Genomic DNA, 19,754 nt, shown 5'->3' on the forward strand with positions numbered 1-19,754 from the left:
ACCAGAACCAGAACCAGAACCAGAACCAGAACCAGAACCAGAACCAGAACCAGAACCAGAACCAGAACCAGAACCAGAACCAGAAACAGAACCAGAACCAGAACCAGAACCAGAACCAGAACCAGAACCAGAACCAGAACCAGAACCAGAACCAGAACCAGAACCAGAACCAGAACCAGAACCAGAACCAGAACCAGAACCAGAACCAGAACCAGAACAAGGATAAAAGTAAGAAAGGGAGGCCGATTTTTTAACTGTCTTAGAGTTGCTCAAGAATCGACTTTTTAAAAGTTTTCAATTTAAAAAAAAATGCTTTTGAACCGCTTATCCGATTTTGAACATTCTAACATTATACTAGTGGTGATTAGTAAAACTTTTAAAGAAAAATATTAAACAGTATTTCCAATAATAATAATAATTATGTGGAAATAATGATGCATACCATTTTTTGCCGTTTTGAAGGGTTTAAGACCCAAACACTACCTCTTTTGTTTCATTTTTGTATTCTCCAGTAAAGTTTACATAAAATAACTAATTTCCATGGATGCGAAGTTTTTGATTTTGGAAATAGAATTTTTCTAAACTTTGATGCGTCCCATAACTACTATGCGTCTCCATTAAATGAAATAACATGAACATGAATATGGGGCATTCCATCTAAGGTGTGCACACATCATGTCAAAAATCTTCTCGGATTTGTTTCAAGCTTTGGTAATTGTTCATATAAGATCACCATGCAAAAATGCCATTTTTGGCACCAACTAGAGAACCCCCCGCTACATGGGATCATTCGTTTCTTGATAAAAGTGCCATATTTCGTCAAAAATCTTTATGCCTACAAATACATAATGTCTTGAAACTGATACATTGTTAAATTTTTGGAAAAAAGATGCGACAGTGTTTGCAAGATTTATATTTTTGCATTTAAAAAATGAAACTGCATTTTTCGGCAAATAAGTATAATTATATCTCAAAGTTTATAATTTTGTCGTATTCTTTAAAAGAGACCATATAAAAATTCTGAGAAATTTAACTGAAATTAAAAGAAACGGGACAAATACGGACAAAATTACTTAAACTCCCACACATGTTCAGCAATGCTATGTAGTGCTGCGGTCCGCCGGTTGGTCCGTGTGGAATGCTGCGATCGAATGATTCGCCTACTAAGGCTTGCTGCACAAAAATCAGCTGCTGTTCTGCTGGTTCAACAAGGCTCTACATTTTTCAATAGTACAATAGTAAGCATCACAAAATCTCAATTTTCCGCATTTTGATGGATGCACAGCTAATCTTGATGCGAGAATAAAGAAAATTCGTTGAAAACTGACTGGGTTTCAAGCATTCCAAAGTAGGCAATTTTCGAAACGCTCTCTATGTTTCGTTTTTTTTTCTATTTGTACCCCTTAGTATGCTGTTGTAAGACGTAGTCCTACGCCAAAATTTGCAGATAGAATCTTTTTGCATAGAATTGCTGTGAGCACTGCTCGCTGGTCATTCCTTTGAGTGTTCTTTCAGAAAGTTAAAGTGCCATAACACCGTACGAAAAATTTCAAATCATGAAATTATTGGAGATCAATCTTCTATATGAAACACAGCTCATCATACTCTCAATTCCAAAATAACGGAAGCTGTTACCTCTTTTACCCTGAAAAAAATAGGTGTGTCAAATGAAAAATCAATCCTGCAACCATTCCTAACAATCGAACGGCTTAATATTTTTATATAATTATTGAAACGGAAACCATTTTAAATTATCCTTTGTTTGCATAAGAACTTGAAATTAACCATGAGATTGGCATTAGTTTTACCAAATTGACGAATAGAATGCATTCAAATTCAACAATTCTTTTGGTTGATGAGTGTAAAAATTGTTCATGCCAATTCTTTTTTGACGTGGGACTACGTCTTTCTTCACTATACTAAGGTACCTTCTGGGAAAACTGGATTGAACATGTAACGTTTTTGGCTGGCGGAATGGAAGATTTTAGATGCGAATAGCGCTCAAACAACTGTTCCGATTTCAATAGTTAATATACCGTTGGAAAGCTAAAACATACAAGAGGTATAGTGTGTCGTATACCAAGTGTGTGTGTGTCTGAGTAGCGTTGGTGAGTGTATGTGTGTGTGTGAGAAGCGTTAGCGTGTGTATGTGTGTGCGTGTGTGAGTAGCGTTAGCGCGCGTGTATGTGTGTGTGTGTGTGAGTAGCGTTAGCGTGTGTATGTGTGTATGAGTAGCGTTAGCGTGTGTATATGTGTGTGTGGGTGTGTGTATGTATGTGTGTGTGAATGTGTGTGTGTGTCTATGTATGTGTGTGTGTGTGAATGTGTGTGAATGTGTGTGTGAATGTGTGTGTGAATGTATGTGTGAATGTATGTGTGTGTGTGTGTGTGTATGTGTGTGTTTCAATGTTTGTGTGTGTGTGTGTGTCAATGTTTGTGTGTGTGTGTGAATGTGTGTTGTGAGTGACGTGTGTGAATGCGTGTGTGTGTGTGTGAATGTAAGTGTGTGTGTGTATGTGTGAGTAACGTGTGTGTATGTGTGAGTGGCGTGTGTGTGTATGTGTGAGCGGCGTGTGTGCGTGTATGTGTGTAAGTGGCGTGTGTTTGTAAGTGGTGTGTGTATGTGTGTGTGTGTGTGTAAGTTGCGTGGGTGTATAACGTGTATGTGTGTGCAAAAATGCATTCATCCGAGGTAAATTTATTCATGACAGAATACTTTTATAGGCAACAAGTTAATTATTTTTCCTATTAGTTTGTATGCTATGGTTTATGAAAGGTGTATGTGTTTTTTTGTGTAGTGTTCATGAATTGTTGTGTTTGGTATTTGTACGTTTGGTGTGTGTTATATACTATGGCTATGGCAGAATTAAATCTTCACACTCACAATAGTCGAACGTCAAGCCTACGTTTGTGCACTCAAGCACATACCCTTTAACTTTTTATCTAGTTTGCTTAGGGAAAGATCGTCAAAAATGACCGAAACGTCGGGAAATTTTGTAAATTTCAAAATGTCCATAACTTCACGCAAAATGAATCAATTTCGACGCAACAGGTTTTTACTGGAAATATTCCCTAGTTTCCAGCTATTTTTAAAAATTGACAAAGTTATGCCTGTCCCAATAGTTTTGTCTATTCCTTGTAAAACTTTCCGAAAAGGCATAAAAAAGAGGCTGAACTATTATCTTCTCGTCCCAACTATTGTTTGCTACCATGAGCCTAGACTAGTTTGATGTCTCGAAAATGAGGTTTTTCTGAAAAGTTGGTAACAGCCTCTTGCCACAGACAATTTAACGATCTGCTGTGAGAAAGTTATTGAAACTGATATCTTGGAATAAAAAATGCTAGCACCGGCGACAGTAAATTTGGTAAAGCACGTACAGTACTAAGAGCGGTGCGTACTTTACCCAACCGGAGTTCGATGCTCGTCTTCGGATCGGCACGCAACGAATAAGAAAACAGCACATATCTCTTTCATGGTGCTTTTTCCACGGTTGTATGTAGCGTCCGGTGTAGCTCTGAGTTCTAGTTTGAATTCTAAAGTAGAGTATTTTCGGCTCGGATTAGTAAACAGGGCCATTAAAATTTTATCAGGGCGCTACTGTTCTTGTTATATTTTTCCATTCTATTTTTTTAAGTGAAAACAATTCAAATCAGAAATGATTGTTCCGTACAAAAGTAAAACAAATTTACTCCTAAAAACAACAATTTGGAGATACAAGATTTCATCTCGTGTTTTCAATGAATAAATTAAGTGGATGGCGATTTAACGCAATTCGACAAATGAAACTCCCTTGCAACCTCACATGGCAACGTACATTATTTAACGAATTCTAAATCAGACTTATTTTTGCTAAATTATCTACTTCAACAAGACACATAAAAGCTGCTTCGATAGTGATGCAAGCAACCGTTGAAAGTACGGTTATAAAACGTATGCCGGGGGAATTATTCCGGTATTATGGCCTCGTAAATAATTAGTATCGTTAAACTGCAGCAAAGACGTGTGCTTCCATCCTTCCGAAGTCTCGGAGACAACATCGAACAAAACGGTTCGCGTCGTCGTCGGTCGGCGTTTGACGGCGAGCTTCCCATCACATTTATAACATGTTCTACTAACGGTGGCTTCACTTTCGAGTTCTTCACCAGCCTCGAAAGCCTTTAGCACACGCACAAACATACACACACATACATATATATTACGATTTCCATCACAGTCAGCCATCGGCAATCAAGTAGCCGACTTAGCATGGCTCGTATGTTGCAGACTTCGTGTTCGGCCGCTCGAATCTACCCCTTTGTCCACACAGCAAGCCATGACTGTTGGGAAAGGCCGGTCTGCCACGACCACGGGCTGCGTTTCCGCTGCCGGTTTTCGATATTCTGATGTTCATTAAAGATAACATCAGCTTTTGCCCATTTTTCGTCTCATCGCTAAAAGCGCACAATTGATAGGCTGCTTCTACTGGCTGCTTGCCGGTGACGACGAAGTAGGCGGGGCCCGGTCGAACGAAATTGGCATGTTAGGATGTTTTGTCCCCGGTCGAACTTTGATCGTAGATACGAACCTTGCTTATTTATAGTCGAGCAGAAAAAAAGCCATTCCTTTCTTCAATTTTTTCCCCTCTCAATTTTTTGTTTCCTTCCCAGGTAAGTGTTAATCTAGTCTAGTGAATCTCTCACTCTTGATTCTATTTCAAATGAAAAAAAAAACTTCTGTAATACAATTTTTTTTCCGAAACCTTTCTTTCCGTGAGCAGGTTTTTCATTTTTCTTTCCAAGCGTAAGCTTTTGGCACTTGTTAACGAGTTTGCTGTCTATCAAATATGCATCCGATTTTTCCCCAAATTAGAACTGCACCAAGATACAACTTTTGCATATAGTTTTTCGCCCCATATCTCGGGGAAACATATCCGAGCGAAACGAAACCAAACAAAAACTATTCTGCAACTTTCGTTCTTTTTTCTCCTCTCTCCCTCTTTTTCTTTTCTTTTTCACCGTTGATTCCCGCGAACGTGCAACTGCAACGACGCCTACTACGACGACGCTGATGACGATAACGATGATCGCGGCGAATGATGAATCTCTCGTGTGAACCAAACGAAAAAAAATCTCAAAAACAAAACTATTCATAGAAATGTCGTCGTCGTACCACTGGCATCTGCCCCCGACGGCAAACAGTGGCGGCGGTGGCGGTGCCGGCGGTGGAAGCCTCGTCAAGCTGCCCTGGAAGACGTCGACGATGACGACGACGACGACAACGGCGGCAGGAACGACGGTGCGACACCACGGTTCTAATGAGAACTTAGGTAAATATTTGAATTCAAATTTTCTAATTAAGTGAAACGGTTTCGCTCCACCCCCCGGTAGGGGGAAGGCAGGGGAAGGGGACGAAAGTTCAACTTCGCGAAAGATGCAAATTTTCTTCAGACTAACTCAGGGGATAGAAGGATAGGAGCTTTCCTGAACCCTTTCGTAGCTGGAGCGCGTTTTTCTCTTCAGCTTTGGGGAGGAACGGTTTTAATTTTTTATTCCAGCTTGCCGGATGCTCTTTTGGCAAGTGCTGCTGAATATTTAAACGCACATTTTCCAGCTCGATAGAATCGGGAACGGTTTGTTGACTAACTTCTGCGTTCAGCCTAGGGCTGGGAGAGGCCTTACCAATTTGTATTCCGGAGATAAATTTGCTTTCGGATTGATGACAGCGGCTGGATTTCGTTTTTAATAAATAACTGTTTCGGTAAATCCACGTCCTCGGAGTGATCAACTACAAAGTTTTAGTTTCTGTCGTCACGTCCGGTGACTGCTCACGTGAATTATAGTGAAAAAATGGGGGGCACCTGCGACACTAGCCTTCATTCGGAATATATTAAGTTTTGATTTGTCCCTTATCAACGAAATTATTATCATGCGCATACCAAAATCAGGCTTCTTCCGTTCTCTTGATTTTTGCTCAAAATTCCCTTTTCTACCTGCCAAACCCCTTGGAGAACTAGACTTTCTCTCACACAGAGTGAGTAATTATCCACATTTAGGCGTATAGTATTTCAGTCGCAGAGTTCCTTTTCACTCTTAAACATCACGTGTGAGGGGTAAACATTTATTTGCTCTCTCAGTTTAAGAGGGAGTAGTTTTCGTTAGCTTCTCCTTTACTGGAAGAGAAGTTGGCCAAATATCAAAACATTTAGGTTCACATTGAAGCCACATCCTAACCGTTTCCGATGGGTGCGTATTCTGCAGAAAGTTCGATTTTATACTGTTTTTGCCGCACCCCGGTACGATGAGAACGGTAACGCAATGCTCAGTTGATCGGCGAGCAGTTTGTTTCACTTTTCTTGCGTGCGCGGATGAGCAATTTACAAGAGTTTCGCTGGGTTTTTGCTCTGTCAAATTAGGAGCGTTTTTCCGTCAGAGAAACTATTACCCTGCGCTCTCTCTATAGCAGGTGGTGTGATGCACATTGAAAGTAAGCTCATAAGTGTTAAGAGGGAAGAAAACTGTTTTTTTTTTCTTTAAGATGAAGATGAGCAAAACAAAGCCTGACTAAAAGCTGGGGTCGGTTTTCATTCCTCTTGCAATCAATTGCAATCAGTATTGTAGTGAAATACTTCAATCTCCTACTTATAAAAAAGTTAATTTTCTTCCGTTTGAAATACTCTCGGCTTGTTTCAAATTGGAATCCTTAATGTATGCTTAAGATTTTCTTTTGAAGTAGAACTACGTCTTACGGCAACTTAGGAGTTTAAACTGAAAAACCGAAAACATCGAGAGTTTGAAAAAAATGGTCCACTTTAAAAAGCTTAAAAAACAGTCAGTTTCCTCAATTTTTACAGCAATCGATAGGAAATACGGAAAGTTGTGATTATGCGAAGACAACCACGTATCTCTCAAATGTGCCATAGTTTCAAACCATGTAATATTTATGGGGCTGTATGTATTCTGCTTAGAACCAGGTTTCCTTAATCATGTTTCTAGGAGGTTATTATTTCTATCAAAGCACAAATAACACATTCGGGAATTCCATCCATTATGATAACTACCTTAACCCTATTCTGATGGGTTTTGTTTTGTAGAGGTCCAAGTCACTAAGCAAAACATTTTAATGAGGTATTTTAGTTTTTATGTGGTAGTTTTTTCGTGATAGAATAATTTATTTCGACTTAAAAAATATATGTTAGAAGCAGGGGGAAGTTCGATTGGGCCGTTCCAAGTGAGTAACCGTAATGCAAACCGTACAAACATATCTTTGGCACGCAGAGATGGCTGCGCACCAACTTGCAATACTGTGATTCCGAGCAAGAATATCCGTGAAGTCAGAAGCATGACGACGAATAAATCCTAGTACAGAGAAAGCTTTGGTAGTCATAGACCCGATATGAACGTTGCAGTTGAGATCTTCGCTAATGGTCACTCCGAGATCGTGGATTGACGTGACAAGTTAGAGCGCTTTTTAATTCCCATACCGCACTCGTGATAAACTGTATTGGCTCGGGTATTATTTTTCACTCAGTACTGTTGATTGACATGCATGTCATTTTCGTCACACCAGATCAGCAGAGTGTTGATATATTCATGAGAAGCTGTGCGTGTAACCGGAGACACAACTACGCGAAATACAGGTTCAGGTCAGCGACGAACGAGGATTTTAAAGAGAATATATGCAGGCACAAGTCATGTACGTAGATGTTGAATAACAGCGGTCCAAGAACACTAACTTGGGGCACGCCAGACGCTATCAAACATCAATAAAATCACTCTGGAAATAATGTGGCGGCCTGAAAAGATTTCGAATGGCATCTGAAGACGTTTTCTGGCTTCTGAATTTCAAAATTGCCTCTGCGGTTAATTTCAGGCCATTGGGCATCTTCCTGGTTTCAGAAATACCCATTTTAGGTAGTGTTTGACTGTTTGTGGCTCGTAAGCCGCCCTCTTGCATTTCAAAACGGCGTCGGGATTCGATATCTGCTCATTTAGGCTCAAGAAAACTATATTCAGCCATTTTATGCTGTTTTTCTGAAACCAGAAGACTAGAGCTCAGATTAGTCGAAATCTGCATTCCAAATATGTCTCGACATGTTGCCGCATGTTGTTGGACGCATAACTAAATTCATAATCGATTGTTGCAAAAACGAACAAGTTGCATTAAAAACCAATGCAATTAAAATATTGCATGACTAACGAAATTAAAAATTTCTGTTTCAAACAGAAAAAAACCCCTCTTTGCCCACGATAATGCAATGAAGCGAGCGATACATGAAACCCATAGATATAAATTTTCAAGATAATGAACGTTAACATCATTCCCCTTCCTTCAACTACGCCCCTGAGATATAGAGAAATCAATGATACATAAATATACTCCCATCCCCTGACTACGCTACTGAGATACAGGAAAATTAATGTCATGTAAACTGCCGTTCTAATCATAGTAGTCCCATGTTCTACACAAACCGGTACGGCAGTAAACATGCTACAAATTTATACTTTTTTAGTAATTGGAAGTCACCATCTTGGATTTCAAAATGGTGTCTGAGGTCAATTGCCGGTCGAAATCTGCGTTCAAGACAAGGCTCGTTAAAATAGTTAGCATAATAGAATCACAATTTCGCATTTTGGTGGACGCTTAGCTAAGTTTTTAATCGATTGTTGCAAAAATGAAGAAAATCCGTTCAAAACTGACTGAGTTTTCAATATTTGAAATCGGATAATTTTTGAGACGCTTTCGATGTTTTCAATTCGCACCCCTATTCCAGAATGTTGTTGTAAAACGTAATTCTACGTCAATACTCATAGTCCTTGAAATACATCAGCAACTATAGCTTCTTAGAGATCGGTTCGGCGGTTTTGAAATCATTAAAGATTGACATCGCTCACCTTACCCTCTTTCATCCTACAACATCACTAAGATACAGAAAAGTCTTAAATGATATCTCTGTATAAAAATTTGCACGTGGTTCTCGTGAAAGATGGTTTCAAGTTTACAGAATATAAAAAGACTTCCCTTGTCCACGCTTTTGAGATGGAGCCAAACTAATGTACCTGTGACACTCCCCGTACTCGGAAACTCCTATGTACAAATTTTCACGGTAATCGGACCAGCAATTTTGGAGTCTATAAGTAACAGGCAGACAGACAGACAGACTTTCGCCTTTATAGGTATAGATTGAAAAATGTAAAACCTTGTTCAACGTATATTTCGACCAATCGGAGCTTCAGCAAGGCCAAATATCAGCCGAAACTCCCAATCTCAGCTTTAATCGAAATAAACAGCCAATTATTGGCCTTCTTTTAAACAAACGATTTGTTGTTGCCCCGTATAAAGGCCAGCATGATCAAATTAAATCTTTATTGTCTATTCGATCACTGTTGCCAGAGGATAATTTGAACAAAGCTGCAGCAAGTCGCAGCAGGCGGCGATTTCAAATTAAATATAAACTTTACCAATCGGGCACTTTTTAATGGCTAAAAATTTTTCAACTGAAGTAATTGGTATTTTTCTGTCATTCACCAAAACGTTGCCAATATTATTAAAAAGAGTTTTCGACAAAAATCGTTGCAATCCTCAATTGCTACGATAAGCTCTCTTTATAGCCAATAAGTTAGCATTTAAGTTAGTTGTAAGTTTACTTTCCTTTCTTGACAAGTAGGTTTAAATCCCTACGAATGATAAGTCCTAACTGCGAAAGCAAACAAATCCTAACAATTAAAATTATAAATTTCTAACAGTGTTGAGAAGTCACCATTTCTGATTGGACACACATACTACATACATTACTAATATTTATCATAAATACTTAAGCTACTAACAAATCCCCCTATTATACAAAAAAAATTAAAAAGAGTTAACCTACCGTGTAACATCAGTTTGTTAATATCAGCGTGATTGTGTTCTTCATACAGCTCGTGGTTTATGCATCAACGCCACACTCCATTTTCTTGTGTGCCACCTAGTATTGGTCGCAGAATTCCACTCTCGAAAACCCCCAAAGCTTCCGCCGATCGGCCTACTTCCGCATCCACATTTCATATCCATAGAGCGCCTCAAAGAGGATCAGCGTCCTGTAGAGTGCAAATTACGTGCGGATCTGTACGCTGCGAGACCTTAGCTGGCTACGCAATTCGTAATAAATTCTGTTCGCTACCGCAATCCGTCTCTTCACCTCACGGCTCTGTTCGTAATCACACGTTACGAAAGTACCAAGATAAAAAATACTTCAAAAGTATTTCCCTCCATCAGCAGCGATGCACCAATAACCGTAGGACTACCACGCTCCCTGCAAGCCACAATGTTCTTCGTTTTAGCAATGTTTATGGCAGCGATGCCAACCATTTTTTCCAAAAAACTAGAAGATTTCAAAAAAAATGGAGAATACCAGGTATATAAATATTTAAACCTCTTGAAGAAATTTTTTTCAGTTGTCAGTACAAAACTGTTGATGATGTGAGTGGAAAACAATTTAAGCCTAACAACCGAGAGGCATGAATGCACAAAATACCAAATAGAACATACATGTAAGGGGAGTGAGCTCAATAGATATGGTGACAAATAGAAAGCTGGATAAAACTGAGACTGTTTGAAAAAAACTGTAGATATCCAGGAAAAACTTGAGGGTTGACAACGCTGGTTTATGGTGAGTAAAGGCACAGCTCTACGATTAACACCGATGATATCGATGTCGTACGCAAAATCTAGAAGCGTGTGAGGCTGGTGCCACTCTCCTGCACACCTGTCCTTCCTACAGCACCTTCCAAGGTTATGTTGAACAGCAGGTTCAACAACCCGTTCTCTTGCTGCAGACCATCCAACGTCACAAACGTGTCCGAAATTTCACCCGCTTTTGTGACTCTGGATGTGAAACTGTCAAAAGTCGCACTGCTTAAACAGTTTGTGACACAATCTGCCAAAATTAGTTGCGTTACACTGAATCGTACGCCGCCTTGAAGTTTATGAATAGATGCTGTGCCTGCAAGTTGTGTTCTAGAAACTTGCCGAGGAGTTCTCTCAAGGTGAACAAAGGGTCCAGTCTATGGAACAAAATGCGGGAGAGACTTATATATGCGGAATTAAAGAGAGTTATGCCTCAATACTTGCTAGAGTCGGGGCCGTGTCCACTCTTATAGTTGGAGCACGCTGTTTTTTAACTACTAAGAAATGATTTCAGGATGCTAAGTTGTCAAGTAGTCACAATAGTAGCACCCAGCAAGTTCGTTAATTTTCTGTCCATTGCGAGATACCATTTGCATCTGAATCATGATGATTCTCGGTTTCTAGCTATCTCTGATAGTATAACTTTCAATTTAATTGTCGAACGATTTTTCCGAGTTGTGAAGTTGCCTGAAACTGATGGTTTAATTTGTGTTACATGTTACTAAACATATCAATCAAAAATTTCTTATTTATGTTAGAAGGCGTTTTCGGCGATTCTGAGCTCAATTTGGGATCCTTTTTCTTTCGGACTTTTCTGGCCTTTAGAAGGCGTTTTTTGGCGATTCTGAGCTCAATTTGGGATCATTTTCCTTTTTGGCCTTTAAATGGCGTTTTCGGCAATTCTGAGCTCAATTTGGGATCATTTTCTTTTTTGATCTTTAAAAGGCGTTTTTGGCGATTCTGAGCTCAATTTGGGATCATTTTCTTTTTTGATCTTCAAAAGGCGTTTTTGGCGATTCTGAGCTCAATTTGGGATCAGTATCTTTTTAGGCCTTTTCTGGCCTTCGAAGGCGTTTTTGCCGATTCTGAGCTAAATTTGGGACCATTTTCTTTTTTGGAGTTTTCTGGCCTTTAAAAGGCGTTTTTGGCGATTCTGAGCTCAATTTGGGATCATTTTCTTATTTGATCTTTAAAAGGCGTTTTTGGCGATTCTGAGCTCAATTTGGGATCAGTATCTTTTTAGGCCTTTTCTGGCCTTTAGAAGGCGTTTTTGCCGATTCTGAGCTCAATTTGGGATCATTTTCTTTTTTGGCGTTTTCTGGCCTTTAGAAGGCGTTTTCGGCGATTCTGAGCTCAATTTGGGACCATTTTCTTTTTTGGAGTTTTCTGGCCTTTAAAAGGCGTTTTTGGCGATTCTGAGCTCAATTTGGGATCATTTTCTTTTTTGGCGTTTTCTGGCCTTTAGAAGGCGTTTTTGGCGATTCTGAGCTCAATTTAGGATCATTTTCTTTTTTGGCCTTTTAAAAGCGTTTTTGGCGACTCTGAGCTCAATTTGGGATCATTTTCTTTTTTGGCGTTTAAAAGGCGTTTTTGACGATTCTGAGCTCAACTTGGGATCAGTATCTTTTTAGGCCTTTTCTGGCCTTTAGAAGGCGTTTTTGCCGATTCTGAGCTCAATTTGGGATCATTTTCTTTTTTGGCGTTTTCTGGCCTTTAGAAGGCGTTTTCGGCGATTCTGAGCTCAATTTGGGATCATTTTCTTTTTTGGCGTTTAAAAGGCGTTTTTGCCGATTCTGAGCTCAATTTGGGATCATTTTCTTTTTTGGCGTTTAAAAGGCGTTTTTGGCGATTCTGAGCTCAATTTGGGATCATTTTCTTTTTTGGCGTTTTCTGGCCTTTATAAGGCGTTTTTGGCGATTATGAGCTCAATTTGGGATCATTTTCTTTTTTGGAGTTTTCTGGCCTTTAAAAGGCGTTTTTGGCGATTCTGAGTTCAATTTGGGATCATTTTCTTATTTGATCTTTAAAAGGCGTTTTTGGCGATTCTGAGCTCAATTTGGGATCAGTATCTTTTTAGGCCTTTTCTGGCCTTTAGAAGGCGTTTTTGCCGATTCTGAGCTCAATTTGGGATCATTTTCTTTTTTGGCGTTTTCTGGCCTTTAGAAGGCGTTTTCGGCGATTCTGAGCTCAATTTGGGACCATTTTCTTTTTTGGAGTTTTCTGGCCTTTAAAAGGCGTTTTTGGCGATTCTGAGCTCAATTTGGGATCATTTTCTTTTTTGGCGTTTTCTGGCCTTTAGAAGGCGTTTTTGGCGATTCTGAGCTCAATTTAGGATCATTTTCTTTTTTGGCCTTTTAAAAGCGTTTTTGGCGACTCTGAGCTCAATTTGGGATCATTTTCTTTTTTGGCGTTTAAAAGGCGTTTTTTCCGATTCTGAGCTCAATTTGGGATCATTTTTTTTTTGCGTTTTCTGGCCTTTAGAAGGCGTTTTCGGCGATTCTGAGCTCAATTTGGGATCATTTTCTTTTTTGGCGTTTAAAAGGCGTTTTTGCCGATTCTGAGCTCAATTTGGGATCATTTTCTTTTTTGGCGTTTAAAAGGCGTTTTTGGCGATTCTGAGCTCAATTTGGGATCATTTTTTTTTGGCGTTTTCTGGCCTTTATAAGGCGTTTTTGGCGATTATGAGCTCAATTTGGGATCATATTCTTTTTTTGCGTTTTCTGGCCTTTAGAAGGCGTTTTTGGCGATTCTGAGCTCAATTTGGGATCGTTTTTTGTCTTGATCTTTAAAAGGCGTTTTGAGCAATTCTGAGCTCAATTTGGGATCAGTACCTTTTTAGGCCTTTTCTGGCCTTTAGAAGGCGTTTTTACCGATTCTGAGCTCAATTTGGGATCATTTTCTTTTTTGGCCTTTTAAAAGCGTTTTTGGCGACTCTGAGCTCAATTTGGGATCATTTTCTTTTTTGGCGTTTTTTGGCCTTTAGAAGGCGTTTTCGGCGATTCTGAGCTCAATTTGGGATCATTTTCTTTTTTGATATTTAAAAGGCGTTTTGAGCGATTCTGAGCTCAATTTGGGATCAGTATCTTTTTAGGCTTTTTCTGGCCTTTAGAAGGCGTTTTTGCCGATTCTGAGCTCAATTTGGGATCATTTTCTTTTTTGGCCTTTTTAAAGCGTTTTTGGCGATTCTGAGCTCAATTTGGGATCATTTTCTTTTTTGGCGTTTTCTAGCCTTTAGAAGGCGTTTTTGGCGATTCTGAGCTCAATTTGGGATCATTTTCTTTTTTGGCCTTTAAAAGGCGTTTTTGGCGATTCTGAGCTCAATTTGGGATCAGTACCTTTTTAGGCCTTTTCTGGCCTTTAGAAGGCGTTTTTACCGATTCTGAGCTCAATTTGGGATCATTTTCTTTTTTGGCCTTTTAAAAGCGTTTTTGGCGACTCTGAGCTCAATTTGGGATCATTTTCTTTTTTGGCGTTTTTTGGCCTTTAGAAGGCGTTTTCGGCGATTCTGAGCTCAATTTGGGATCATTTTCTTTTTTGATATTTAAAAGGCGTTTTGAGCGATTCTGAGCTCAATTTGGGATCAGTATCTTTTTAGGCTTTTTCTGGCCTTTAGAAGGCGTTTTTGCCGATTCTGAGCTCAATTTGGGATCATTTTCTTTTTTGGCCTTTTTAAAGCGTTTTTGGCGATTCTGAGCTCAATTTGGGATCATTTTCTTTTTTGGCGTTTTCTAGCCTTTAGAAGGCGTTTTTGGCAATTCTGAGCTCAATTTGGGATCATTTTCTTTTTTGGCCTTTAAAAGGCGTTTTTGGCGATTCTGAGCTCAATTTGGGATCATTTTCTTTTTTGGCGTTTTCTGGCCTTCAGAAGGCGTTTTTGCCGATTCTGAGCTCAATTTGGGATCATTTTTTTTTTGGCCTTTAAATGGCGTTTTGAGCGATTCTGAGCTTTTGGGATCAGTATCTTTTTAGGCCTTTTCTGGCCTTTAGAAGGCGTTTTTACCGATTCTGAGCTCAATTTGGGATCATTTTCTTTTTTGGCCTTTTAAAAGCGTTTTTGGCGACTCTGAGCTCAATTTGGGATCATTTTCTTTTTTGGCCTTTTAAAAGCGTTTTCGGCGATTCTGAGCTCAATTTGGGATCATTTTCTTTTTTGATATTTAAAAGGCGTTTTGAGCGATTCTGAGCTCAATTTGGGATCAGTATCTTTTTAGGCTTTTTCTGGCCTTTAGAAGGCGTTTTTGCCGATTCTGAGCTCAATTTGGGATCATTTTCTTTTTTGGCCTTTTTAAAGCGTTTTTGGCGATTCTGAGCTCAATTTGGGATCATTTTCTTTTTTGGCGTTTTCTAGCCTTTAGAAGGCGTTTTTGGCGATTCTGAGCTCAATTTGGGATCATTTTCTTTTTTGGCCTTTAAAAGGCGTTTTTGGCGATTCTGAGCTCAATTTGGGATCATTTTCTTTTTTGGCGTTTTCTGGCCTTTAGAAGGCGTTTTTGCCGATTCTGAGCTCAATTTGGGATCATTTTTTTTTTGGCCTTTAAATGGCGTTTTGAGCGATTCTGAGCTTTTGGGATCAGTATCTTATTAGGCCTTTTCTGGCCTTTAGAAGGCGTTTTTGCCGATTCTGAGCTCAATTTGGGACCATATTCTTTTTTGGAGTTTTCTGGCCTTTAAAAGGCGTTTTTGGCGATTCTGAGCTCAATTTGGGTTCATTTTCTTTTTTGGCCTTTTAAAAGCGTTTTTGGCGATTCTGAGCTCAATTTGGGATCATTTTCTTTTTTGGCGTTTTCTGGCCTTTAGAAGGCGTTTTTGGCGATTCTGAGCTCAATTTGGGATCATTTTCTTTTTTGATCTTTAAAAGGCGTTTTGAGCGATTCTGAGCTCGATTTTGGATCAGTATCTTTTTAGGCCTTTTCTGGCCTTTAGAAGGCGTTTTTGCCGATTCTGAGCTCAATTTGGGATCGGTATCTTTTTTAGCCTTTTAAAAGCGTTTTTGGCGATTCTGAGCTCAATTTGGGATCATTTTCTTTTTTGGCTTTCAAAAGACGTTTTGGCGATTCTGCATAGAAGACGAAAATCAACTCCAGCTGCCATTTTCAGTTTCTGAATAACAACCTAAAATGATCAATTAGCATCCAATATGAATATTTCCTACATGCAGAGTCCGAAAATTGACCCTAGACACCATTCAATGACGACCGAAGAAACAGTTCAATAGGATGGACCACATCCTTCAGTGGACTACCGGTCAAATTTGGTCCATTTATGAAAAAACGAGAAGATTTTCAGAAAACTTCCAAACATCTAATCCAGATAATCTGCACCAGAATCACGTGAAACATTTCTGAACTCCAATTCATACCAAGAAAATAAACCCATTTTTGAGAGGGAGGTCCTCTGAAGGAAGGGGTCCATTCAAGGTAGTTCTACCCTATGACAAATGGCTTCGAAGTTCTAGATCTTTGATTCCGAGCAACGCCGGGTACATTTAGGGTTGTTTTACTCATATTGGACCCCTTTACCTTAGTGCACCACTCATCGGCTGGATTCAATTTGTCTTCAGATAGGATAGATCAACCTACCCGTGAGATCACCCCAAATTATTTTGAATAAATCGGAATTACCCCCAAATTACCAAAACTACCTTGGATAGATCACGTCCTTTAGTGGACCATTGGTCAGAATAACTCAACTTTTGCAAAAACTCGAGGGATTTCGGGAAACTATTCATGGGTAAACATCTTATCCAGCTAGTCTGCATCGGAATCACGAGAATGATTTGTGTATTCCAATTGACTAAACTGTTTTTCGTAAGGATGGTCCATTAAAGAAAGTGGTTCATCCAAGCTAATTCTACTCTATAAATGTTTGTGATCCAGATAGGCGGGATAAGATACTTCCCGATGGATGTTTTGGAAAATTCCTCGAGTGTTTGTAAAACTTAAGTTAATCTGGCGGGTCCATTATAGGAGAAGGTTAATTTAGAGAAAAACTGAGAGTCTAAAATGTTTCAAACAAAGCTCAAACATTCTAGCACGTTATTTTCAAATTGAATTGAGCTTTTGTACGAGGTTCCATACAAATTTGGGACGTATCACCAGCGTAAACAATACTTTTATACAAACAATAAAATGATGTCTAACAATGGAGTAAGCAACTTTGAGGACTTTTCGCGCTTATATGAACAGAAAAATAACGTTCTTGTGAAACAAATTACTGTTTTAGAAATTCTCACAACACAAAAAAAACTGGATGCTGCCAGGGCCAAATGACTTTCCACACTCACTTATGGAAAATCAAGCTAGATGAACCGTATAACGTGCAACCAACATGGTTTCTACAGCTATCAATTCACTTGAATTTATTGATTGCTCCCTTGCGTCTATAAACAAGAGTCAAATTCGTGGAAAAACTATACACGAATTTCAGTAAAGCAACTCAAAAAGCAGGGAATTGAATAAATTGAATCGTATTTGACGAATAGGACACGAACGATTCGGCTTAAGGGAAACCTTTCTGTACCAGTGACATCTGAAGTTCCACAGGGTTCAAGGCCCTTTGCTTTTTATTTTATTTGTTAATGATGTTATGTATTGATATTGCATGCCGATGACATAAAATTGTATATAGGAATAAGAGCCAAATCAGATATTTATCAATCCCAACAAGAAATTGACATGTTCGACATTTGAAGCAGAAAAGTCATCTTGATCTTAACGTAAAAAAGTGTAGCATTATATCATACACAAGAATTTTTTTTCTTTGATATTCCAATTGCACTCTTGGACAGCAAACTGTAGAAAGGTGTTGTCAAATAAGAGATTTAATTGGAGTTTTGGGATTCTGAGTAAGCATCCATTGATCACTACAATACGATGATAATTAGTAAATGAAGAATCATCATTTTAGATATTTTGTCTTTTTGTATAAAATTGTTTAAGTTGCTATCAAAAAAGTTGCTAGTCAAATTATGTTGCGAAATTGTTTCAGAACGAGTGTGGGGTTCCTTAAACGTGGTAAATTTCACACCTCTACTAATGATTTCGACAGCTTGAAGCGTCTCTTACACCCATACGCAGGTGTAAATACGAATGGAGCTGAACCACAGACCGAGCATCCTCATTATCCACCGATCTGCTTTGCGCACGTTTCATCCCATCCTACCATTTTGTTTTGTGAAATTGGTGTCGAAAAAAAAGGGGCATCACTTTTATTATGCTCCGGAGTGCATCTAAATACCGCAGTACGGCCACATGTGTGCTGTTGTTGTTGTTGTTGCCGGTGGTGACGGCGGCGGCGGCGGTGGTGGTAGGGATCGACCGGTAATAGCGCACCCGGCCCCGGTATTATCTTTACGGCGGAAGATGTGTGCAGTAAAAGATCCACCCTCTGTTGGCCCCCTCCGGCCGTTTATTTGAACTAATAATATAAGTCCGGAATATAGCCGCTTCGTGCCCATATTAAGCCAAGGACGTTCTCGCTCAGTCGCTCCAGGATATGACCGGGAGAGGGTACACGAAAGGAATAAAAATGGCTCTTAAAGGATCTATTATAAGGAACGTAATTTATGAACAACTTCCTGGAGTATGAATTTTATATTCGTTATTTGTTTTGCCTTTGTTAATGATTATACCACAGATGCTGCTGCTGCTGCTGTTGCTACTAACTGCTTCCACTCTTCTGTGGGTTTTTTCCTCAGCAAAAACCGGAAGGATCAGCATCCGTTCGTTCGTTGGTTCGTTCACTCTACTTGATAGTGACGGTGATGACGATGTTTGTTACACAAGAGAAAGAGTTGCTTCGGGGGTTAGAAAAGATTGTCGAATAGGGGGCGGGGGAGGTTCGGCAAAGCGACCAAGTTTTAGAGGGATAGACACGTTTTGGTTTTGCAAATTCCCGGGATCGAAGAAGGCGGTTGAGACGACCGACAACGGTAGACAACACAGGAAGCGTGTCAATTTGCCTGCCTCGATGAATTGGCTCTACCACATAACAAAATACACTCACACCCACACACGCACGTTCAGGTTATTTTACTTCGGGAAGGAATCTGTAAACCGTGGTCGATTTTCGAAACAAGAGCGGGGAGTGGGAAGGTCAGAATGTTTCTCGCTTTTAACGATGATGCTGGGGAAGTCTATGTTTCTGATAACACTTGTTCCGAAAACCCTTTCGCAGAGAGTGTAATGAGCGAGAAAGGATGACTGTTGTTTACGGCAATGAATGAAGAGGTTGACACGGATACATTAATTGATGCTGATAACAAGGCCTACTTGGTTCGGCACGGTTTTTGATGACCGGGCAATTTTGTTGGCGATTCGAGTAGGGTTTTATTACTGTTTATCAATAAAGTTGTGACCGGATGTACGAGGTTTCCCGTCTTTTTAAAGCTGTTAAAGTTCATACTGTCAGCTATTTGGAAAAGATTTCCTGATAAAGTGAATTTTAATTTAGCTTAGCCCCAGCCAGACAGTCAACCAGCCAACAAAACATACATCGTCTATATTTTACCGCAGCAAATACCATTTGAAATAAGCATATAAACCAGCACACTTTCAAAGAAGAAAACCGAAATTACCGGAGAGCATGTTGTAAAGATTTTAATATTTATCATTACTATATATCTCTGCGCTCGGCTTTGGGCTTTGCTTTCGCTAACGCTGTGCTCGGCAAGTAGAAGTAGTTTATAATAGTCGTATCTTGCCGTACCGTACACCGGATCTACACCGCTCTCGCTGTGCACAAGCAGGCCATGCTAGCAAATTTTTTCCCATACAATCTGGAGTACTGCACTGCACTGCTCGCAGTCATGGCATACTGCTATTTACAAGAAATGGCCCTGTTTGCCAATGTTCAACACCTGTTTCCATATGAAGAAGACGATAGTTTTAGTTTCTAAGTTTTTTTTTATTTCTTCCATCCGAACAAGGAGCCTTCGGCTTTGAGAAAAACAAGAAGTACCGCTTTGAACGGGGAAGAAAATCCTGAAACACTATCTCGTAGTTAATGGCTGTCTTGTTTTTATTTCAGCAATAACGAAAATGTTCAGTGCCTTTAAAAATGAAAAGCATGGAGCTCTATTGTTGTTCTCACCCCTCCTTCTTTCTCACAA

At 39.5% G+C, this 19,754-nt stretch overlaps 1 protein-coding gene across 9 annotated transcripts in view; it reads left to right on the plus strand.

The window, feature by feature from the left end:
* The window catches only part of LOC129723978 (nucleolysin TIAR), a 1,146,678-nt gene that overhangs the window by 731,307 nt on the left and 395,617 nt on the right, over positions 1-19,754 (plus strand). For 4 of the 9 annotated variants that reach the window (XM_055678526.1, XM_055678544.1, XM_055678520.1 and 1 more), the window contains one exon: positions 5,133-5,306. The exons of the other annotated variants lie outside the window; for them this stretch is intronic. In XM_055678526.1, coding sequence (XP_055534501.1) covers positions 5,133-5,306 — 174 coding nt within the window. The remainder of the gene's footprint in view (positions 1-5,132; positions 5,307-19,754) is intronic. 9 annotated transcript variants of the gene reach the window in all.

This window comes from Wyeomyia smithii, chromosome 1 (assembly GCF_029784165.1).
Source record: "Wyeomyia smithii strain HCP4-BCI-WySm-NY-G18 chromosome 1, ASM2978416v1, whole genome shotgun sequence".
Taxonomy (NCBI): Eukaryota; Metazoa; Arthropoda; class Insecta; order Diptera; family Culicidae; genus Wyeomyia; species Wyeomyia smithii.